The sequence below is a fragment of the Pseudophryne corroboree genome, chromosome 6 (genome assembly GCF_028390025.1).
Source record: "Pseudophryne corroboree isolate aPseCor3 chromosome 6, aPseCor3.hap2, whole genome shotgun sequence".
Classification (NCBI taxonomy): Eukaryota; Metazoa; Chordata; class Amphibia; order Anura; family Myobatrachidae; genus Pseudophryne; species Pseudophryne corroboree.
Genome location: NC_086449.1, coordinates 169,497,699 through 169,522,011, shown reverse-complemented (window position 1 = coordinate 169,522,011; position 24,313 = coordinate 169,497,699). Strand labels below are relative to the sequence as shown.

Genomic DNA, 24,313 nt, shown 5'->3' with positions numbered 1-24,313 from the left:
GTATTGGGATAGATGCTGAGAAGCTAGGATATAAGTATTTTAATTGATGAATTTCTAACCCAGGATGCTACTAAGACTCTTATCCACTCACTGGTCATCTCCAGACTGGACTACTGTAATCTCCTCCTGACTGGCATTCCTGACAAATACCTCTCTCCACTCCATTCTATCCTCAATGCTGCTGCCCAGCTCATTTTCCTCACCAAATGCACTACGTCCACCTCTCCTCTCTTACTAGCCCTTCACTGGCTCCCCTTCCCTTTCAGAATCCATTTCAAGCTTCTCACACTCACAAAGCCCTCACTCACTCCTCTCCCATCTACATCTCTGACCTTATCTCCCTTTACACTACCACCCGTCCTCTTCGCTCTGCCTACTGATTATTTCCTCCCACTCCTACCTCCAAGATTATTTACGTGCTGCTCCATTTCTCTGGAATTCCCTACCTCTCCCCCTCAGACTCTCCACCTCTCTGCAAAACTTCAAACGGGCACTCAAGACTCACTTCTTCACCAAACCCAGCCAAATCTCATCCTAAACCTCTGTTCCACGCTCTCTATGTACCCCTGTCTGTGTCACCCCTGTCTGTCTACCACTCCCCTTTAGAATGAAAGCTCTCACGAGTAGGGCCCTCTTCCCTCATGTGCTTATCCTTTTTCTTACTTTAATAATCTTCAACTGCACCAAATCCAGCAGTCTTCTGCCACCTGATACTTATTCCAGTGTAATCTGCTGATGTAGCTATGTTTATATACCCTGTACTTGTTCTATACTGTCATCAACTGTAAGTTGCTGGTTTCCTGTTTTGATTATTTGTATATGTACTCTGTAAGTGGGCGCTGTGGAACCCTTGTGGCGCCATATAAATAAAGGATAATAATAATAATAATAATAATAATAATAATAATAATGAATACATTAATTCAGTGGTTCTCAAACTCGGTCCTCAGAACCTCACACAGTTCACGGTTTCCAGGTCACCTGTAGATCTTTGAAATGTGACAATTGGTCATATACTTGTACCCACCTAGGTGACATGGAAAACGTGCACTGTGTGGGGTTCTGAGGACGGAGTTTAAGAACCACTGCATTAATTGAACTCCTTCATAGAAGTTCGCCAAAGTTTGATTCCAATTTCACCTGGCATGGATGAGTTTCCTCCTGCCAAATAGGAAGCAAGACATTAGTGAGCATTAAAAAAAAGCTTTTGGTGGAATGATTAACATTATGTTACTATGTGTACGTCTCTGAATCAGGCCCATAGACTACTTAAGGTGCATACACACGGTGCGATTTTACCTGTAAATATAGTGCATATCCATACCTCCCAACTTTCTTTAATTGTGGAGCGGGACAAAAAGAGGGCGTGGCCTGTGAAAAGGGGGCGTGGCTTTGCATTAGGACCCGCGATCACGAGCCACGCCCCATTTTCGTCACTGAGGGGGCATGCCCAGCGCTCTGTGAGCCGCTGGCATGCTCCCTCTCCCTCTGACTCCACTGAATAGACGCTGTGCGCATGCGCACAGCGTCTATTCACCGCTGCTCTGCTAAGCAGAGCAGCGATTTACAGAGCCTCCCAACTGACCCCCCCCACCGCAGGACACTGTGGCCCGCGGGTGGGACAGCGGGACAGTCCCCAAAAAACGGGACTGTTCCGCGAAAATCGGGACAGTTGGGAGGTATGCATATCGCACCATGTGTATGCACCTCATGATGCCGATGCGTGGGCCCGCGGGATCGGCATCGCAATGAAATATAGTGAGTGCAGGCAGGGCCAATACTGTCTATATCGGAGGCAATATAGTCAGTATCGGCCATCACACAGGTCGCACCGTGTATATACAGCTTTAGAAAATCTATTAAAAAAATTATGTCAGCTACAGTATAGGATATAATTTAATTTTTTATTTTTTATTTTTTAGTTAAGCAAAATAATTACATACTCTGTTTTTAAAAATAACATACCGCCTGTTGGGATCCCGGCTGTCGCAATACCGACGCCGGGATCCTAACAGGGGTACTATACCACTGCCGGGATACTGGCGAGGTAGGTGATTCCCCCTCTAAGGGTGTCCACAACTCCCACAGAGGGAGAATAGAACCTGTACCGAGCAAAGCTCGCCACTGAGCCCGCAACATGGCGAGAGCAGCAACCCGCAAGGGGCTTTGTATCGCTCGCCCCCCCTGCCGGCATTCTGGCACACGGGATACCAATGTCGGTATACCAACATTCGGCATCCTCTGCGTCGGTCTCACATACTTATCCTGATTTTAAACTATCAGGGCGGAATTTCCCATTATACCACTAGTTTGTCAGCTCCTGTGTTTACTGGGTTTTTTCATGCACAGTGATAGGATTAGAATGGTGAGCTCTTATCAGCAGTGTCTTGTGTTCTTAAAACAGTTATTTGTCCTGTCTGCTATCCAGTATCTCCCGTATAACTGTGAATCAGTGGAGCAAAGAATGAGCCCAGGCTTAATGATGCTTATTTATTGATACCGTGTTCCAGGCTTAATGGAGGAGTGCATTTAATACAATTTACATAATTACTCACCTCTAATTGCGATGATAGGTATGAAAGCCGTGTCATAAATGTAAAATAATATTTTGCTCTGTTATCAGCCTACTACCATAGTCACAGGGTAATGCGTGTTGTACTTTTATAATAAGGATTTATCAGTAATTTCTCTCTGAATGTGTGAGCAATCTCTGTCTCTTTTATGGGCCACCTCAAGGGCCCTGTTGACCCAGGTTATTATTATTGTTATGTGTATAGCGCACACATATACCGCAGCGCTTTACAGAAAATATTTTGCCCATTCACATCAGTCCCTGCCCCCGTGGAGCTTACAATCTATATTCCCTACCACCAGGGCCGTCTTTTCGTATGGGCTCAATGGGCTCTTGCCCAAGGGCCCCAGGAGTAAAAGGGCCCTAGGCTAATAGCTGAGGGTCCCCTCTTTCCAGGGGTACCAGATTTTTGAAAATCGGCCCTGGGGAACCGGAGATATCCGACTTCAAAGCAGTAGTCCCCATCCAAGCCTGTTAATTGTTCTTCCCAGCTAGATATCTAGGGTTTTTTCTGACTTAGAGTTTTTCTGAGGGAATACTCCAAAAGCTGGTACTCTCCCCTTTCAGTGGACACTGGCAGCTTGTCTCTACTATGTCCAGAACCAGAGATATCAGCCTTCAAGCAGCTGGTCCCTGCTACAGCTCCATACGCCAAATATGCAGTTTTATATTTTTGTTGGTGGATTGCTCTGGCTCCTGAAGTCTGATCCCCAAGTCCCCAGTACCTCCTGAAAGGTGGGACTCTCTAGGTTTTTTTATCCCAGTTAAGCTAAGAAATCTATTTCCAGGAACTGGAGATATCTGCAGTAAAGCAAGCTGCCCTGACCCCCGGAAAATGAAGAATATTAAGCCCACTCCACTATCCACCCCTCCCCTGTGTATTAAACACCCCCTACCACCCTGGAAGTCATGTATCAAGGCCCCTTCATTCTACACAATGTCCCCTTCTACAGTTTAGCATTCTCCTTCCCGCACCATTTGTGAAGTAAAGGAGTAATTAGCAGAAATGATTTCTCCAGGTCCTACATGCTGAACGAAAGATAGAACCCCCTACCCCCCGCGGGACATCAAAGCTGCCACTGATAGCACCCCCCACCCCTACCGCTGATGCGTGGGTAGGGGCCCCAGTGCATTGCTGTGCCCAGGGGCCTACACTGCTGTTAAGACAGCTCTGCCTACCACATGCATACAGTAGTATTATTTTGTGTTGGAAGCCAATTAATTACCATATTGTATGTTTTGGAGTGTGGGCGGAAACCATATTATCTGGAGGAAGCACAAAAGAGATGACATCAGCATAAGTATGTAGTAGGCTTTATTGCACTGCATCACCCTTTGTTGTAAAGTGTTACTTGTAGAATTACTACAGAGCTTGATAATGATATTCACACATAGGGCAAGCAGTATAATGTAAAACGTGAGCACAACACCCAAGTAGTGAAATCACATTACTTCAAGGTATAGGGGTCTATTTACTAAGCCTTGGATGGAGATAAAGTACTAGCCAATCAGCTCCTAACTGTCATGTTACAGATTGTGTTTGAAAAATGACAGGTGCTAACTGGCTGGTACTGTATCTCCGTCCACTTTATCTCCATTCAACGCTTAGTAAATAGACCCCTTAGTGTGTTGGAGTAAAAAACATAAATGTGGTCTTTTACAAATGTTTTACTAATAGACAGTTTTGGGGGTCTTTCATTTTTTGTTGGCTGAAACAATATTCATGAGAATTAATTATCAGTTGAGGTAAATAGCACTTTATGCCTCATTCCTCAGTGATGTGACTAGTTTATAGTCAGTTGATAGGCTAAATAATGCTTGTCCAAAGCAAAATGGCTGCCCGCATTGTATGTATGTGACTGGCAACAAGTACACCACAAACTTTAGCAATTCACATATTGGGAAGTACCTATGAGCAAACTTCTTCATACTTACTTTTTCTCCTGGAATGTCTGGGAGACTCAAAAAATTCCGGGGTCTCAACCGGATTCCCAAGAGAGTAGGCCATCGCCTTGTATGTTACCTACTTCCTCAAAGAAGTGGACGTTCTGGTATCTTGGGGGTGTGATTTGCATTCAATAGCTCCATCATGGCCATGCCCTGCCTTTACATAGCCGTGAATAAGATCTTTGTATAGTGTGGCAGGGTCATATTGACCTATCACCTCGATGACCCCTTTGTGATTGTCCCTCTGACTTTTCTTGGTTTTTATTCATAAACGGTCAAAATGGCTTCACTAAAGTTTCCTTCTGAGATGTGATTTTAACGTTTTCTTATCTCTACTCCTTTGAATATTTTGAAATGTAAATGCCATTTAAGGTAATATATGACAGTGCTTTAGATTTCGCATCTGTCTATGCAATAAAACAATTCTACACGGCTACAGTAAGGTTAAACCGCATGCTGTTACATGCATCTGTTCCAGATGGGCAGCAAGGCCCCGCAGCCTGCTGCTAATTGATACAGCATCTGTAGTACAAAACATCATGCAATAATTACCGAGAATATCACATTTACTCTAGCTTTCTCTGCGTTTCTCTCCAGGTATATGGCTATCATACACCCGCTGAAACCGAGGCTATCTGCTACCGCCACCAAGGTTGTAATTTGTGTCATTTGGAGTTTTTCCTTCTGCATGGCCTTCCCTCTGGGATACCACGCGGATGTGGACAACATGCAGGGGCGAGACGTGTGCTACCTGGACTGGCCTGGCTATGAATTAGGCCGGAAGTATGAAAAAATGTGAGTGTGGAAAAAGTCTCAGAAAAAAGTTTTCTTTTTGTTCTTTTTATGTATAGTTTGCTTGTAATGCTGCTAATGTGTTATGTTCTGTTTTATTCACATCTGTATAATAATAATAATAATATTGAACTATGATGTAAGTTTCCTCCTCTTGTCCACTTTGCATGGCCATTCACCAGGATCATGCTTAGAGGAGGAAAGGAGTCAGTATGCACTCATATGATATGAGATGAAGCACATTGCACTGTTCTCTCCTCCTTTTCCTGAAAATCACCCCACACTTCTCATAGACTGCATTTTATGAGCAGAGCTGTTTTGTACATATGCCACTCTTCTGCTCCAGACTTTGAGCACATAAGTACATAGGGGGTCATTCCGAGTTGATCGCTAGCTGCATTAGTTCGCTGTGCAGCAAAGAGGCCAAAAAACTGCACTTCTGCGCATGCGGCGCAATGCGCACGCGCGATGTACTATTACAACGACCGATGTAGGGTCTAGCGAAGCTTTTCAGTCGCACTACTGACCACAGAGTGATTGACAGGAAGTGGGCGTTTCTGGGTGTCAACTGACCGTTTTAAGGGAGTGGTCGGAAAAACGCAGGTGTGCCAAGAAAAACGAAGGCGTGGCTGGGCGAACGCAGGGTGTGTTTGTGACATCAAAACAGGAACTGAATAGTCTGAAGTGATCGCAAGCGCTGAGTAGGTCTGCAGCTACTCTGAAACTACACAAAAAAACTTTTTAGCCACTCTGCGATCCTTTCGTTCGCACTTCTGCTAAGCTATAATACACTCCCAGTGGGTGGCGGCCTAGCGTTTGCAATGCTGCTAAAAGCAGCTAGCGAGCGAACAACTCGGAATGACCCCCATATAGAGGAGTATATAGCTCCATCAGCAAGGTGCCCACTTCCAGTGTAATAGGTTGTGGGTTCTAATCCTGGGTATGACACTTTTAAAATGTGCATCTATAATAAAGAATGTGTGACTTGTAAGGTGCAGGGACCAGGGGGAGGTGAGTTGTCGGTTGTTAATTAACTTAATTGAATGGTGTCGCTGAACACGGAATGGGAGGAGAGGTGCCTCCCACAGTTACACCTCTGCTATGTGTCATACACATCTTTGCGAATATTTGCATGATTTAAAGTGGTACATAAGCCACTAACATTAGCATATCATATCATTACATAACAAATGTTATTATATGTGCTTGCAACAGGCAAGGCTTTACATCAGACTACTTTCTGTGCACTGGGGGTAATTCTGAGTTGATCGCAGCAGCAAGTTTGTTAGCAGTTGGGCAAAACCATGTGCACTGCAGGGGAGGAAGATATAACATGTGCAGAGAGAGATAGATTTGGGTGTGGTGTGTTCAATCTGCAATCTAAATTGCAGTGTAAAAATAAAGCAGCCAGTATTTACCCTGCACAGAAACAAAATAACTAGTGATGTGCACCGGAAATTTTTCGGGTTTTGTGTTTTGGTTTTGGATTCGGTTCCGCGGCCGTGTTTTGGATTCGGACGCGTTTTCGCAAAACCTCCCTGAAAATTTTTTGTCGGATTCGGGTGTGTTTTGGATTCGGGTGGTTTTTTACAAAAAACCCTCAAAAACAGCTTAAATCATAGAATTTGGGGGTCATTTTGATCCCATAGTATTATTAACCTCAATAACCATAATTTCCACTCATTTTCAGTCTATTCTGAACACCTCACACCTCACAATATTATTTTTAGTCCTAAAATTTGCACCGAGGTTGCTGGATGGCTAAGCTAAGCGACACAAGTGGCCGACACAAACACCTGGCCCATCTAGGAGTGGCACTGCAGTGTCAGGCAGGATGGCACTTCAAAAAAATTGTCAATATTGTCAGTATCAATAGCAATGGCCTACTACTTTATATACTGCGCACAACTGAAATGCACCACAGGTATGGATGGATAGTATACTTGACGACACAGAGGTAGGTAGAGCAGTGGCCTTCCGTTCCGTACTGCTATATATACTGGTGGTCACTGTCAGCAAACTGCAAAACTAAAATGCACCACAGGTATAGAATCTAGATGGATAGTATACTTGACGACACAGAGGTAGGTAGAGCAGTGGCCTTCCGTACCGTACTGCTATATATACTGGTGGTCACTGTCAGCAAACTGCAAAACTAAAATGCACCACAGGTATAGAATCTAGATGGATAGTATACTTGATGACACAGAGGTAGGTAGAGCAGTGGCCTTCCGTACCGTACTGCTATATATACTGGTGGTCACTGTCAGCAAAACTCTGCACTGTACTCCTCCTATATAATACAGCTGGTCCCCAGTCCCCACAATAAAGCAGTGTGAGCACAGATATATGCAGCACACTGAGCACAGATATGGAGTGTTTTTCAGGCAGACAACGTATACTGGTGGTCACTGGTCAGCAAAACTCTGCACTGTACTCCTCCTATATAATATACTGGTGTTCCCCAGTCCCCACAATAAAGCAGTGTGAGCACAGATATATGCAGCACACTGAGCACAGATATGAAGTGTTTTTCAGGCAGACAACGTATACTGGTGGTCACTGTCAGCAAAACTCTGCACTGTACTCCTCCTATATAATACTGCTGGTCCCCAGTCCCCACAATAAAGCAGTGTGAGTACAGATATATGCAGCACACTGAGCACAGATATGGAGTGTTTTTCAGGCAGACAACGTATACTGGTGGTCACTGTCAGCAAAACTGCACTGTACTCCTCCTATATAATACAGCTGCTCCCCAGTCCCCACAATTAAGCAGTGTGAGCACAGATATATGCAGCACACTGAGCACAGATATGGAGTGTTTTTCAGGCAGACAACGTATACTGGTGGTCACTGTCAGCAAAACTCTGCACTGTACTCCTCCTATATAATACAGCTGCTCCCCAGTCCCCACAATTAAGCAGTGTGAGCACAGATATATGCAGCACACTGAGCACATATATGGAGTGTTTTTCAGGCAGACAACGTATACTGGTGGTCACTGTCAGCAAAACTCTGCACTGTACTCCTCCTATATAATACAGCTGCTCCCCAGTCCCCACAATTAAGCAATAAGCACAAATATTTGCATCAACATTAATAAACGGAGAGGACGCCAGCCACATCCTCTCCCTAACATTTCCAATGCACGAGTGAAAATGGCGGTGACGCGCGGCTGCTTATATAGAATCCGAATCTCGCGAGAATCCGACAGCGGGATGATGACGTTCGGGCGCGCTCGGGTTAACCGAGCCATACGGGAGAATCCGAGTATGCCTCGGACCCGTGTAAAATGGGTGAATTTCGGGGGGGTTCGGTTTCCGAGGAACCGAACCCGCTCATCACTAAAAATAACCCACCCAAATCTAACTCTCTCTGCGAATGTTATATCTGCCTCCCCTGCAGTGCACATGGTTTTGCCCAACTGTTAAAACATTTCCTGCTGCGATCAACTTGGAATTACCCCCACTGATGGCAACAAACGTAGAGTAGATAAAGACAGACATACATCCACACATCTTCATAAACAATCTTTCACTGTGTGGGGAAATTTAGTTTACAACTGGTGAGAAACACTTGGGCATGGAGAGAAACACTTGGGCATGGAGAGAAACACTTGTTACATGGATCCTTTTGTTCGCACTTCTGCTACGCTAAAATACACTCCCAGTGGGCGGCGGCATACCGTTAGCACGTCTGCTAAAAACTGCTAGCGAGCGATCAACTCGGAATGACCACCATAAAGCACTAGGTACCTATCAGACAGACATACACTATCCCTCCAATGTCCCAAACAAATCGGAACAATAGAGACCATTACCCATATCTGCCAAGGCCATAAACTGACACACAATTTCAAAGGATGAATACATGAAATAAATAGTTTCAGTTACATGTTACTTAGCTCTTCAGAGTTGTGTTATCAGATTCCTGTCCCTGATACAGGATTTGATAAGCTTTTATAGTTTTGCAAAACATTACATTTCATTGCAGGGTCATATACTGTGTGCAATTGTAACCACTTACCTGCATGTGCACTGAACTGTGCCCCATGGATCATACCATCTAGTGCCGGACCTTCTGACCCTCAAGTGTAGTCACAGAGGGTAAGATGTATCAAACCTTAGGGAGAGATAAAGTACCATCATCTCCTAACTGTAATTTTTCAAATACAGCCTGTAAAATGTCAGGAGATGATTGGTTAGTACTTTATCTCTCTCTAAGGAGTTTATACATCACCCCCAGAATCTGCTTTTACTGTGCTTTGATTGCTAGATATCAGTGCATCACTATTGCTTGGGCCCCACAATATTTGCACCCTGTCACTTAGTGGCCCATCTGAAAATAAAGTTGGGTATGTACCACGTCTACCCATTTCCTACTAGCCACGGCTACCCATTTCCTACTTGCCCACTCACTTAAGAAACAAACATAACCATAACTTGAGTAAATGTATTTATTTAGGTTCACAGCACATTTTGGTTGTTGACAAGTACTATAAAACTGTCAGGGAGGAAATGATGCAACTGCACACATTAGGTAATACTAGTAGTAGTAGTAGTAGTAGTAGGAGTAGTAAGCGTTTCATTTTTTGCAGCCTTCTGGTGGTAAAATAAACATATACCATATCGTATTAAAGTTCTTTGTAACCAATCTACTTGTGAACTAGAGATTTCTTCTAATATGTATCACATTTGAAGATATATTAGCTTGGGGTTGGATACGATATCCTGTCACGCTTCGGCCTTGGTGATGCGCTTCACTCACCATGGGATCTATTCTCCCTTGTTTGGTGGCGTGCGTAGATCCACCAGCCGAGTGGGAATACTAGGGGATGGTTGGTATTCCGTCCACCAGCATTTTACCGGCTGTCGGGTTTCCGGCATCGGAATCCTGAACGCCAGGATCCCGACAGCCGGTATATTAACTACATCTTTTAGCCCGGCCTCTCACATCATTCTCCCTTCCCTAATTGTTAATAAAAATAAAAAATCTCGGTAGAGAAAAACTATTACTATTTTTTTTTTACTTTGTTGAAACAATGTTACTGAAGGTAAAATAAACACATACAATAGTAAAGTTCTTTACAGACTATCAACAGCACTTGTAATCTGTAAATTTCAATTGTCATTTTTTTAATTGGAAGATATAGAAACCAGGGGGTTTATTTATCAAGAGTCAGGTTCCCTAATTCCCCAATCCCTACATAAGGGGGTGGTAGCCAGACACAATTACAGATAAAATGTTTTACCTTTTTGCAGCATACAATACTGTAGTCCTTTCCAGCCTGCCTTATTGTAAAGGGCCATACACACTAGACGATTTTTATGACCAATATGGCCGATACTGACGATTGTGAATGATATATCGTTCACATCGTCTAGTGTGTATGGTCCTGCAATCAACGAAGCGCGCACCCACTGCGTGGGTGCGGCGCTTGGTGATCACATGATCTCCAAGCACCGCCCGTACATAGAGAGTGAACGGGAAACGGGTCGCATCACACCACACAGTGAGCCGGGTTGAACACGTGTTCAACCCTGCTCAAGGGCAGGGTTTAACCCTGGACCCCTTTCACACCGCACATGAACACGGGTTTTGCGCGTTCATGTGCCAAAAATCCGTGTTCAGGGGTGCTGGTGTGAAAGGGGTATAAAAAGGTGCCAATTCCAAAGATATCTTTAGTCTTTCAAATTGCTTGAAAAATAGTTTATAATTTCATTACACCTCCTTCCCTAATTCCTGCAAAAGGACTTGGTATACAGAAATAATACTGATAACCTTTCACTTTATTGCAATAGATCTTTTGCACAACAGTTATCTCCAAGCACTGCAGAGAATTATACAGTATGATTCTAAAGAGAATCTGACAACAGGTTCTACATTGGAATTTAGTGTATTGCGCATTATATAAAAGCGGGGTTCTCCATGCTCGATTTTACCTATGGGAAAGTGCATAATATAGCGTACTCCCAAGTGCGTAGCACTGGAATGCACTATGGGCTAGATTCAGAGATGCCCCCATTTTCTGTAATTCTGGCCTTTGCCGTCCCTTCCCCGCCCCCAAATGGCAGCAGCATGTCATTCATGCAGCGGCTTATGGGGGACTGCAACCGTCCTCGCAGGCACAGATCTGCACATGTGCAGTAAAGATCCTACACATGTGCAGATCGCCTAACGTCGGAGATTTACATAAAGCATAGTGGGGCAGATGTATTAACCTGGAGAAGGCATAAGGAAGTGATAAACCAGTGATATGTGCAAGGTGATAAACATACCAGCCAATCAGCTCCCATATGTAAATTAACAGTTAGGAGCTGATTGGCTGGTACATTATCACCTTACACTTAACACTGCTTTATCACTGGTTTATCACTTTCTTATGCCTTCTACAGGTTAATACATCTACCCCAGGGTTTGCATACATCCCTGAATTAGGCCCATAGACCAGGGTTGGAGAAACCAAGTTTTTAAACCTTTCTTTTTGTTTGTTTAAACCATTTTTTTTACAATCCTGTTTATTCTAATAATACTGTGAAACATTAAAATATATTAGATACCTTGCTCAACCATGTCTGTTTGTTAACATTGTATTTTATTAAGACAATGGATCACTGGCATACAGAGTAAACAGGGTTTACAATAAAAGTAATTAAAGAATAACAAATATACAGAGGATTTTACGTGCATGCAGATGATCAACCGTGTTTAATGCTTTCTAACAATCCATTAGAATTATTAGGCTTTGCTATGATTTATTTTACATCTTTCAATAAAACCAATTTTTTATTGAATATATGTAGATAGACTAAACATATTAAAACATACACAGTGCACTCCGAGATATATGAAATTGAAATTAAGAACAAGTTAATGTTAAGCATTAGTCCTACTTATTACTTAGAATTAAATAAACACACACACACACACACACACACACACACACACGCACACACACACAAAGGATGAGGTAAGCATTAGCACTGAGCATGCCACTGGCATTAAATATTTTGAATAAAACACTAGTTTTTTTGTATAATAGGCTTCTTTTAAAGAAGTCACGGTGCTGTGCCAGTTAGCCACAGCCTAATAATAAAACCAGAGTGCTTTAAAAAAAAAAAAAAATGGTTTAAACAAGGTGGTTTAAACCAGCCAACCCTGCCATAGACCAAGCCACAGGGAGCAATGATACCTTCCTTTTTATATATTCCACATAAGGCACTATGTAATAAGCCAATACAAATTTGCTGTTTCAACCATAAAGTAAGAAAAAAACCAAATAATAATATTTTCAAATTGTTTTGTAGTCCATTGGGGAATAGGAATGTACATGTATATATAAAGGTACATATCCTTTACTCCTTGCTAAAACAAACAAACAAACAAAAAACATTACAGACTAATCCTCCAAATGTACTGTACACAGGCCCGGCACTACCCGCTTAGCGAAGGGATGCAAAGCAGGTAGGCGCCAGGCTGGAGAGGCGCTCTCCCTGCTCTGCATCCCCGCTGCTGTGCCGCCCTGTCCCCCTTGCTGCTGCCGGCTGCTGTGCCTGTCACTGTATGACAGGTAGCGGCTCCGGCAGCTTGTAGCTTCCACCTCCTCCTGTGACAGCGGGAAGTGTGCAGTGCGGGTCCCGAAAAGAGGGTGGAGCCACACTGTCACAAGGGGTGGGGCTACACTGTATGGAGTGGGCGGAGCTACACAGGACCAGGCTGCTGTACAGGGGGAGCGTAAATAGTGGCGGCCAGCCAGACTTTTGGTAAGTGGAGGGTGAGAGAGAAATGTGTGTGTATGGTGGGGGTGTGTATGTATGTGTGTGTGTGTGTGTGTGTGTGTGTGTGTGTGTGTGTGTGTGTGTGTGTGTGTGTGTATGTACAGTGGGGGTGTATGGATTCACTTGGGGGAGATCATATCAAACAAATCTTACTGACTTTTTTGACTGTGTGACTAAAGTGGTGGATAAAGGTGGAGCCGTGGATATAGCTTATCTAGACTTTAGTAAGGCTTTTGACACTGTTCCACATCGCAGACTGGTAAATAAACTTGAAAGTTTGGGATTGGATACTAGGATTATTGAATGGATAAGATATTGGTTGCAGGATAGAAAAAAGAAAGTTGTGGTAAATGGAGTGCATTCACAGGAGGGAAATGTTACCAGTGGAGTAACCCAGGGATCTGTACTTGGACCAGTGCTTTTTAATATCTTTATTGGTGACATTGCAAATGGCATCAAAGGGAAAGAATGCCTCTTTGCAGATTATACAAAGGTATGCAATAGGGTAGACACACCAGGAGGGGTAAAACAAATAATTGAGGATCTAGGTAGACCAGAGGAATGGTCAAGAGTGTGACCATTACAGTTTAATGCCAAAAAATGCAAAATCATGCACTTGGGTATCAAAAATCCAAAGGCTAAATATAGTATTAATGGCACTATACTGGAAACTACTGAGGAGGAAAGGGATCTAGGAGTCACTATTTCAGTTGACTTAAAGGTAGGTAAGCAATTTAACAAAGCAATGAGGAAGGCTAGTCAGATGCTTGGCTGCTTTAGGAGAGGAATCAGCAGCAGAAAGAAAGAAGTAATAATGCTACTGTACAGGTCATTGGTACAGCCTCATCTAGAATACTGTGTTCAATTCTGGAGGCCATATCTTCAGAAGGATATTAATACATTAGAGACTGTACAAAGGAGGGCAACTAAAATGATGCATGGCCTACATCACAAAACATACCCAGAAAGACTAAGAAATCTCAATATGTATGGTTTGGAGCAGAGAAGGGAAAGGGGGGACATGATAGAAACTTTCAAATATATCAACGGTTTTAACAAGGTCCAGGAGGGAAACATTCTTCAAATGAAGAGAAGCAATAGGACCCGAGGACATGCACTGAGACTGGAGGGGGGGAGGTTCAGGGGAAATCTGAGGAAAAATGACTTCACAGAAAGGGTAGTGTACAAGTGGAATAGCCTCCCATCAAAAGTGGTAGAGGCTAAGACAGTAGAGCACTTTAAACATGCATGGGATAGACATAAGGATAGCCTTACAAAGAAATAAGGATCAAATAAGGTTTGAGATAAAAAAATATGGTAAAAACAAAGCGGCAGACTAGATGGGCCAAGTGGTTCTGATCTGCCATCAAATCCTATGTTTCTATGTGTGTGTGTGTGTGTGTGTGTGTGTATGGTGGGAGTGTGTGTATGGTGGGAGTGTGTGTGTGAGGTGTGTATGTGTACACGCATTATGGACGCTACTACTGGTAGGCATTACGTATAATGATGCTGCTAGTGGGGGGCATTACATATTACGTATAAGGATGCTGCTGGTGGGGAGCATTACGTATAAGGACGCTACTACTGGGGGACATTATGTATAAGGACGCTACTACTGGTGGGAATTATGTATAAGGACGCTACTAGTGGGGGTCATTAAGTATAACAACGCTACTACTGGGGGGCATTACGTATAAGGACGCTACTAGTGAGGGGCATTACATATAAGGACTCTACTACTGGCGGGCATTACGTATAAGGATGCTACTACTGCGGGGGCATTACATATTACGTGTAAGGTTGCTGCTAGTGGGGAGCATTATGTATAAGGACGCTACTACTGGGGGGCATTACGGATAAGGACGCTACTAATGGCGGTCATTAAGTATAAGGAAGCTACTACTGGCGGGCATTAAGTATAAGGAAGCTACTACTGGCGGGTATTACGTATAAGGATGTTACTACTGGTGGACATTACGTATAAGAACGCTACTACTGAGTGGCATTATGTAAAAGCAGCACTTCTGTGGGTATTATGTATAAGGAGGCTACTACTAGGGGGCATTATGTGAATGAACAGCACTACTACATGTGGTGTAATGTGAATAAGATTGTGCTACTGTGTGGTGTAATTTGAAATGGGGGTACTATTGTGTGACCATGCCCCTTCCTTTCAAGACTACACCCCTTTTCCTGACACATGCTGAAGGAGCGCGCTGACCCTTTGTGAAGTATGGGAGGATGCAAATATATAGTTTGCAGGAGAGCGCCAAACACCCTAGCACCGGCCCTGACACCTGTCCCCGTGACTGCAATCTAATCACTGTCACTGCAGACATAATTACTGTTATACCAGAAAGTCCCTCCCGTGCATGTGTCACCCAGAAGTTCTGCTACAGGATCTTGCTGTGCCCATATTTTACCAGTAATCATTATTTTGTGCAGACCCAATACTAGTCTTCTGCATGAGAATAAAGAAGGTGCCCAGATAACTCCATGGATGTGCGTTTAATTAAGTCTGCACTTTAGTCTCTGCCACAATACTCTTATCTGCTATTATCCACTGGCCTCTGTGTGTATGCCTGTTCTTAGAGGAATCCTGTCCAAGCATGTATCTTTATTAATGGCTCATTGAAAGGCAGGTTTGCTTATTGCTCTGAGATATTAAAGCAATAAATTACATTTTCTTCCCATCTGTTTGTCACCGACTATCTAGAGCTCTGTTTCCACAGACAGGCTAGTAATGCATTACTCGGGCACAATAAATATTGCAATAGCACTGGGAATTGTTTATAGAGTACAATGTACATTTTTTATGGTATGGGCTACATACAATATATGATAGGCCAGAGGCAGGCAACCTGGTTTCCCAGTTGTTTCAGAGCTTCAAACCTGGCACTGCCTAAGGGCCAAGCCAGAAGCTGTTCGCCAGTGCTGGTGCATGAGGTTCTACAAAACAGAAGCCGCTGGTTATCTAGCTGTGTGTTACACAAATATGAACATACTTGCATCCACCCGACCGCACTGAGATAATCCATGTTTGAGGGCTCCCCCCACTGTAACGATCAGCACTGAGTTATCTACGTGGGGTTGGGTGGTATTTCCGAGCAGAATGGGTGCCACATGTACCTGCCACTGGTGTGTGCAGCAGTAGAAAGGTGGTAGAGGCATAAGGACCCCGGTGACACGACCATGGCCCCTCTGTGACATGGACACACCCATACGAGTCTGCATATCACCAATATTGGGCACCATCACGGAGCTAAGGGCCTAATTCAGCATGGATCGCTATTCTGAGAAATTGCATTTGTCTGCGAGTAGGAAGGCGCCGCCCAACAGGAAGAATAAACAAAACCTGCAAGGTTGGGAATGCATCGCAGATCTCCATCCATTCGCAGATGCATACGCAATTTCCGGAAACATCGAAGATTTTTTGCCATCTGAGCAAATGTAAGTAGGTCTGAGGCTGCCAATAATCTGTGACTGAGACAGCCTGGAAGTGGTCTGCGCTGACGCCAGAGACCCTCCCCAAAAACGCCTGAGCACGCCTGCATTTTTTTCAGACACACCCAGAAAATGGCAGGTTTCCGCCCAGAAATGCCGGCTTCCTGTCAGTCAAACAGCGGCTGCATTGCTATTATGATCTGCACGCAATTTCCGTTGCTATTAACCCTTGTGTGTGCGCACTGCATGCACAGTCATTCGATAATCGCTCGATTTGCGATTTCTCACAATAGCGATCCATGCTGAATTAGGGGTCTATTTACTAAGCTTTGGATGGGTGGTCTTCTGTATGCCAAATGTCGGGATCCTGGCGCACAGTATACCGGCGCCGGAATCCCGACACCCGGCATACCGACAACTATTCTCCCTCGTGGGGGTCCACGACCCCCCTGGAGGGAGAATAAAATAGTGTGGCGCGCGCCACGCTGTCGGTATGCCGGCGGTCGGGCTCCCGGCGCCGGTATGCTGGTCGCCGGAAGCCCGAGCGCCGGCATACCGTACTACACCCCTTTGGATGGAGATACAGTTGCTGGAGATAAAGCATCAGCCAATCGGCTTCTTACTGTCATTTTTCAAACCCAGCCTGTGACTTGTCAGTTAGGGGCCGATTGGCTGGTACTTTAACTCCTGCGACTTTATCTCCATCCACAGCTTAGTAAATAGACCCCTAAGGGCTAACGCCCTAAGTCTCTCACTTGGCATGAGTGCCTGGACCCCCAGTACTGTACTGGCTAAAGGCTTTTATACAACTGCCCTTGTTATATACTGTACACTTAGAATAGTAAAGTGCAAGGTTCAACCACTCAGCAACTTGTTACCGCTTCTGCAAAATGAGTGCTGCCAATTCACAAATAAGCAGGAATCCCAAAGCATAGAAGATTAGATGCAAAAGGCCATAACCATGACTGAGCCCATCTGCATTTTTCTCTTTGACAGTGGAAATCTTGCACAATCAAAATAAGATTTGCATTTGTTATGCAGCTGTTTCCAATGTAGGATTTGGTGCATAACTAACACATGTATGTATAAATGCTGCAGAATTCAGTTTTATAGTAGAGATGAGCGCCTGAAATTTTTCGGGTTTTGTGTTTTGGTTTTGGGTTCGGTTCCGCGGCCGTGTTTTGGGTTCGAACGCGTTTTGGCAAAACCTCACCGAATTATTTTTGTCGGATTCGGGTGTGTTTTGGATTCGGGTGTTTTTTTCCAAAAACACTAAAAAACAGCTTAAATCATAGAATTTGGGGGTCATTTTGATCCCAAAGTATTATTAACCTCAAAAACCATAATTTACACTCATTTTCAGTCTATTCTGAATACCTCACACCTCACAATATTATTTTTAGTCCTAAAATTTGCACCGAGGTCGCTGTGTGAGTAAGATAAGCGACCCTAGTGGCCGACACAAACACCGGGCCCATCTAGGAGTGGCACTGCAGTGTCACGCAGGATGTCCCTTCCAAAAAACCCTCCCCAAACAGCACATGACGCAAAGAAAAAAAGAGGCGCAATGAGGTAGCTGTGTGAGTAAGATTAGCGACCCTAGTGGCCGACACAAACACCGGGCCCATCTAGGAGTGGCACTGCAGTGTCACGCAGGATGGCCCTTCCAAAAAAACCTCCCCAAACAGCACATGACGCAAAGAAAAAAAGAGGCGCAATGAGGTAGCTGACTGTGTGAGTAAGATTAGCGACCCTAGTGGCCGACACAAACACCGGGCCCATCTAGGAGTGGCACTGCAGTGTCACGCAGGATGGCCCTTCCAAAAAACCCTCCCCAAACAGCACATGACGCAAAGAAAAAAAGAGGCGCAATGAGGTAGCTGACTGTGTGAGTAAGATTAGCGACCCTAGTGGCCGACACAAACACCGGGCCCATCTAGGAGTGGCACTGCAGTGTCACGCAGGATGTCCCTTCCAAAAAACCCTCCCCAAACAGCACATGACGCAAAGAAAAAAAGAGGCGCAATGAGGTAGCTGTGTGAGTAAGATTAGCGACCCTAGTGGCCGACACAAACACCGGGCCCATCTAGGAGTGGCACTGCAGTGTCACGCAGGATGTCCCTTCCAAAAAACCCTCCCCAAACAGCACATGACGCAAAGAAAAAAAGAGGCGCAATGAGGTAGCTGTGTGAGTAAGATTAGCGACCCTAGTGGCCGACACAAACACCGGGCACATCTAGGAGTGGCACTGCAGTGTCACGCAGGATGTCCCTTCCAAAAAACCCTCCCCAAACAGCACATGACGCAAAGAAAAAAAGAGGCGCAATGAGGTAGCTGTGTGAGTAAGATTAGCGACCCTAGTGGCCGACACAAACACCGGGCCCATCTAGGAGTGGCACTGCAGTGTCACGCAGGATGTCCCTTCCAAAAAACCCTCCCCAAACAGCACATGACGCAAAGAAAATAAGAGGCGCAATGAGGTAGCTGTGTGAGTAAGATTAGCGACCCTAGTGGCCGACACAAACACCGGGCACATCTAGGAGTGGCACTGCAGTGTCACGCAGGATGTCCCTTCCAAAAAACCCTCCCCAAACAGCACATGACGCAAAGAAAAAAAGAGGCGCAATGAGGTAGCTGACTGTGTGAGTAAGATTAGCGACCCTAGTGGCCGACACAAACACCGGGCCCATCTAGGAGTGGCACTGCAGTGTCACGCAGGATGTCCCTTCCAAAAAACCCTCCCCAATCAGCACATGATGCAAAGAAAAAGAAAAGAAAAAAGAGGTGCAAGATGGAATTGTCCTTGGGCCCTCCCACCCACCCTTATGTTGTATAAACAAAACAGGACATGCACACTTTAACCAACCCATCATTTCAGTGACAGGGTCTGCCACACGACTGTGACTGATATGACGGGTTGGTTTGGACCCCCCCCAAAAAAGAAGCAATTAATCTCTCCTTGCACAAACTGGCTCTACAGAGGCAAGATGTCCACCTCATCTTCACCCTCCGATATATCACCGTGTACATCCCCCTCCTCACAGATTATCAATTCGTCCCCACTGGAATCCACCATCTCAGCTCCCTGTGTACTTTGTGGAGGCAATTGCTGCTGGTCAATGTCTCCGCGGAGGAATTGATTATAATTCATTTTAATGAACATCATCTTCTCCACATTTTCTGGATGTAACCTCGTACGCCGATTGCTGACAAGGTGAGCGGCGGCACTAAACACTCTTTCGGAGTACACACTTGTGGGAGGGCAACTTAGGTAGAATAAAGCCAGTTTGTGCAAGGGCCTCCAAATTGCCTCTTTTTCCTGCCAGTATAAGTACGGACTGTGTGACGTGCCTACTTGGATGCGGTCACTCATATAATCCTCCACCATTCTATCAATGTTGAGAGAATCATATGCAGTGACAGTAGACGACATGTCCGTAATCGTTGTCAGGTCCTTCAGTCCGGACCAGATGTCAGCATCAGCAGTCGCTCCAGACTGCCCTGCATCACCGCCAGCGGGTGGGCTCGGAATTCTGAGCCTTTTCCTCGCACCCCCAGTTGCGGGAGAATGTGAAGGAGGAGATGTTGACAGGTCGCGTTCCGCTTGACTTGACAATTTTGTCACCAGCAGGTCTTTCAACCCCAGCAGACCTGTGTCTGCCGGAAAGAGAGATCCAAGGTAGGCTTTAAATCTAGGATCGAGCACGGTGGCCAAAATGTAGTGCTCTGATTTCAACAGATTGACCACCCGTGAATCCTTGTTAAGCGAATTAAGGGCTGCATCCACAAGTCCCACATGCCTAGCGGAATCGCTCCCTTTTAGCTCCTTCTTCAATGCGTCCAGCTTCTTCTGCAAAAGCCTGATGAGGGGAATGACCTGACTCAGGCTGGCAGTGTCTGAACTGACTTCACGTGTGGCAAGTTCAAAGGGCATCAGAACCTTGCACAACGTTGAAATCATTCTCCACTGCACTTGAGACAGGTGCATTCCATCTCCTATATCGTGCTCAATTGTATAGGCTTGAATGGCCTTTTGCTGCTCCTCCAACCTCTGAAGCATATAGAGGGTTGAATTCCACCTCGTTACCACTTCTTGCTTCAGATGATGGCAGGGCAGGTTCAGTAGTTTTTGGTGGTGCTCCAGTCTTCTGTACGTGGTGCCTGTACGCCGAAAGTGTCCCGCAATTTTTCTGGCCACCGACAGCATCTCTTGCATGCCCCTGTCGTTTTTTAAAAAATTCTGCACCACGTGCTGGAATTTGCCCATATTTAATGCACACACAATATTGCTGGCGTTGTCCGATGCCACAAATCCACAGGAGAGTCCAATTGGGGTAAGCCATTCCGCGATGATCTTCCTCAGTTGCCGTAAGAGGTTTTCAGCTGTGTGCGTATTCTGGAAAGCGGTGATACAAAGCGTAGCCTGCCTAGGAAAGAGTTGGCGTTTGCGAGATGCTGCTACTGGTGCCGCCGCTGCTGTTCTTGCGGCGGGAGTCCATACATCTACCCAGTGGGCTGTCACAGTCATATAGTCCTGACCCTGCCCTGCTCCACTTGTCCACATGTCCGTGGTTAAGTGGACATTGGGTACAACTGCATTTTTTAGGAGACTGGTGAGTCTTTTTCTGACGTCCGTGTACATTCTCGGTATCGCCTGCCTAGAGAAGTGGAACCTAGATGGTATTTGGTAACGGGGGCACACTGCCTCAATAAATTGTCTAGTTCCCTGTGAACTAACGGCGGATACCGGACGCACGTCTAACACCAACATAGTTGTCAAGGACTCAGTTATCCGCTTTGCAGTAGGATGACTGCTGTGATATTTCATCTTCCTCGCAAAGGACTGTTGAACAGTCAATTGCTTACTGGAAGTAGTACAAGTGGGCTTACGACTTCCCCTCTGGGATGACCATCGACTCCCAGCGGCAACAACAGCAGCGCCAGCAGCAGTAGGCGTTACACGCAAGGATGCATCGGAGGAATCCCAGGCAGGAGAGGACTCGTCAGACTTGCCAGTGACATGGCCTGCAGGACTATTGGCATTCCTGGGGAAGGAGGAAATTGACACTGAGGGAGTTGGTGGGGTGGTTTGCGTGAGCTTGGTTACAAGAGGAAGGGATTTACTGGTCAGTGGACTGCTTCCGCTGTCACCCAAAGTTTTTGAACTTGTCACTGACTTATTATGAATGCGCTGCAGGTGACGTATAAGGGAGGATGGTCCGAGGTGGTTAACGTCCTTACCCCTACTTATTACAGCTTGACAAAGGGAACACACGGCTTGACACCTGATGTCCGCATTTCTGGTGAAATACCTCCACACCGAAGAGCTGATTTTTTTGGTATTTTCACCTGGCATGTCAACGGCCATATTCCTCCCACGGACAACAGGTGTCTCCCCGGGTGCCTGACTTAAACAAACCACCTCACCATCAGAATCCTCCTGGTCAATTTCCTCCCCAGCGCCAGCAACACCCATATCCTCCTCATCCTGGTGTACTTCAACACTGACATCTTCAATCTGACTATCAGGAACTGGACTGCGGGTGCTCCTTCCAGCACTTGCAGGGGGCGTGCAAATGGTGGAAGGCGCATGCTCTTCACGTCCAGTGTTGGGAAGGTCAGGCATCGCAACCGACACAATTGGACTCTCCTTGTGGATTTGGGATTTCAAAGAACGCACAGTTCTTTGCGGTGCTTTTGCCAGCTTGAGTCTTTTCAGTTTTCTAGCGAGAGGCTGAGTGCTTCCATCCTCATGTGAAGCTGAACCACTAGCCATGAACATAGGCCAGGGCCTCAGCCGTTCCTTGCCACTCCGTGTGGTAAATGGCATATTGGCAAGTTTACGCTTCTCCTCCGACAATTTTATTTTAGGTTTTGGAGTCCTTTTTTTACTGATATTTGGTGTTTTGGTTTTGACATGCTCTGTACTATGCCATTGGGCATCGGCCTTGGCAGACGACGTTGCTGGCATTTCATCGTCTCGGCCATGACTAGTGGCAGCAGCTTCAGCACGAGGTGGAAGTGGATCTTGATCTTTCCCTAATTTTGGAACCTCAACATTTTTGTTCTCCATATTTTAATAGGCACAACTAAAAGGCACCTCAGGTAAACAATGGAGATGGATGGATTGGATACTAGTATACAATTATGGACGGGCTGCCGAGTGCCGACACAGAGGTAGCCACAGCCGTGAACTACCGCACTGTACTGTGTCTGCTGCTAATATATAGACTGGTTGATAAAGAGATAGTATACTCGTAACTAGTATGTATGTATAAAGAAAGAAAAAAAAACCACGGTTAGGTCACTGGTATATACAATTATGGACGGGCTGCCGAGTGCCGACACAGAGGTAGCCACAGCCGTGAACTACCGCACTGTACTGTGTCTGCTGCTAATATATAGACTGGTTGATAAAGAGATAGTATACTCGTAACTAGTATGTATGTATAAAGAAAGAAAAAAAAACCACGGTTAGGTGGTATATACAATTATGGACGGGCTGCCGAGTGCCGACACAGAGGTAGCCACAGCCGTGAACTACCGCACTGTACTGTGTCTGCTGCTAATATATAGACTGGTTGATAAAGAGATAGTATACTCGTAACTAGTATGTATGTATAAAGAAAGAAAAAAAAACCACGGTTAGGTGGTATATACAATTATGGACGGGCTGCCGAGTGCCGACACAGAGGTAGCCACAGCCGTGAACTACCGCACTGTACTGTGTCTGCTGCTAATATATAGACTGGTTGATAAAGAGATAGTATACTCGTAACTAGTATGTATGTATAAAGAAAGAAAAAAAAACCACGGTTAGGTGGTATATACAATTATGGACGGGCTGCCGAGTGCCGACACAGAGGTAGCCACAGCCGTGAACTACCGCACTGTACTGTGTCTGCTGCTAATATATAGACTGGTTGATAAAGAGATAGTATACTCGTAACTAGTATGTATGTATAAAGAAAGAAAAAAAAACCACGGTTAGGTGGTATATACAATTATGGACGGGCTGCCGAGTGCCGACACAGAGGTAGCCACAGCCGTGAACTACCGCACTGTACTGTGTCTGCTGCTAATATATAGACTGGTTGATAAAGAGATAGTATACTCGTAACTAGTATGTATGTATAAAGAAAGAAAAAAAAACCACGGTTAGGTGGTATATACAATTATGGACGGGCTGCCGAGTGCCGACACAGAGGTAGCCACAGCCGTGAACTACCGCACTGTACTGTGTCTGCTGCTAATATATAGACTGGTTGATAAAGAGATAGTATACTCGTAACTAGTATGTATGTATAAAGAAAGAAAAAAAAACCACGGTTAGGTGGTATATACAATTATGGACGGGCTGCCGAGTGCCGACACAGAGGTAGCCACAGCCGTGAACTACCGCACTGTACTGTGTCTGCTGCTAATATATAGACTGGTTGATAAAGAGATAGTATACTCGTAACTAGTATGTATGTATAAAGAAAGAAAAAAAAACCACGGTTAGGTGGTATATACAATTATGGACGGGCTGCCGAGTGCCGACACAGAGGTAGCCACAGCCGTGAACTACCGCACTGTACTGTGTCTGCTGCTAATATATAGACTGGTTGATAAAGAGATAGTATACTCGTAACTAGTATGTATGTATAAAGAAAGAAAAAAAAACCACGGTTAGGTGGTATATACAATTATGGACGGGCTGCCGAGTGCCGACACAGAGGTAGCCACAGCCGTGAACTACCGCACTGTACTGTGTCTGCTGCTAATATATAGACTG

General features: G+C 45.1%; 1 protein-coding gene across 2 annotated transcripts in view; it reads left to right on the top strand.

Annotated features, from left to right (window-relative positions):
* Positions 1–24,313, top strand: part of TACR1 (tachykinin receptor 1) — a 425,704-nt gene that overhangs the window by 222,857 nt on the left and 178,534 nt on the right. For both annotated transcript variants that reach the window (XM_063932109.1, XM_063932108.1), the window contains exon 2: positions 5,117–5,314. In XM_063932109.1, coding sequence (XP_063788179.1) covers positions 5,117–5,314 — 198 coding nt within the window. The remainder of the gene's footprint in view (positions 1–5,116; positions 5,315–24,313) is intronic.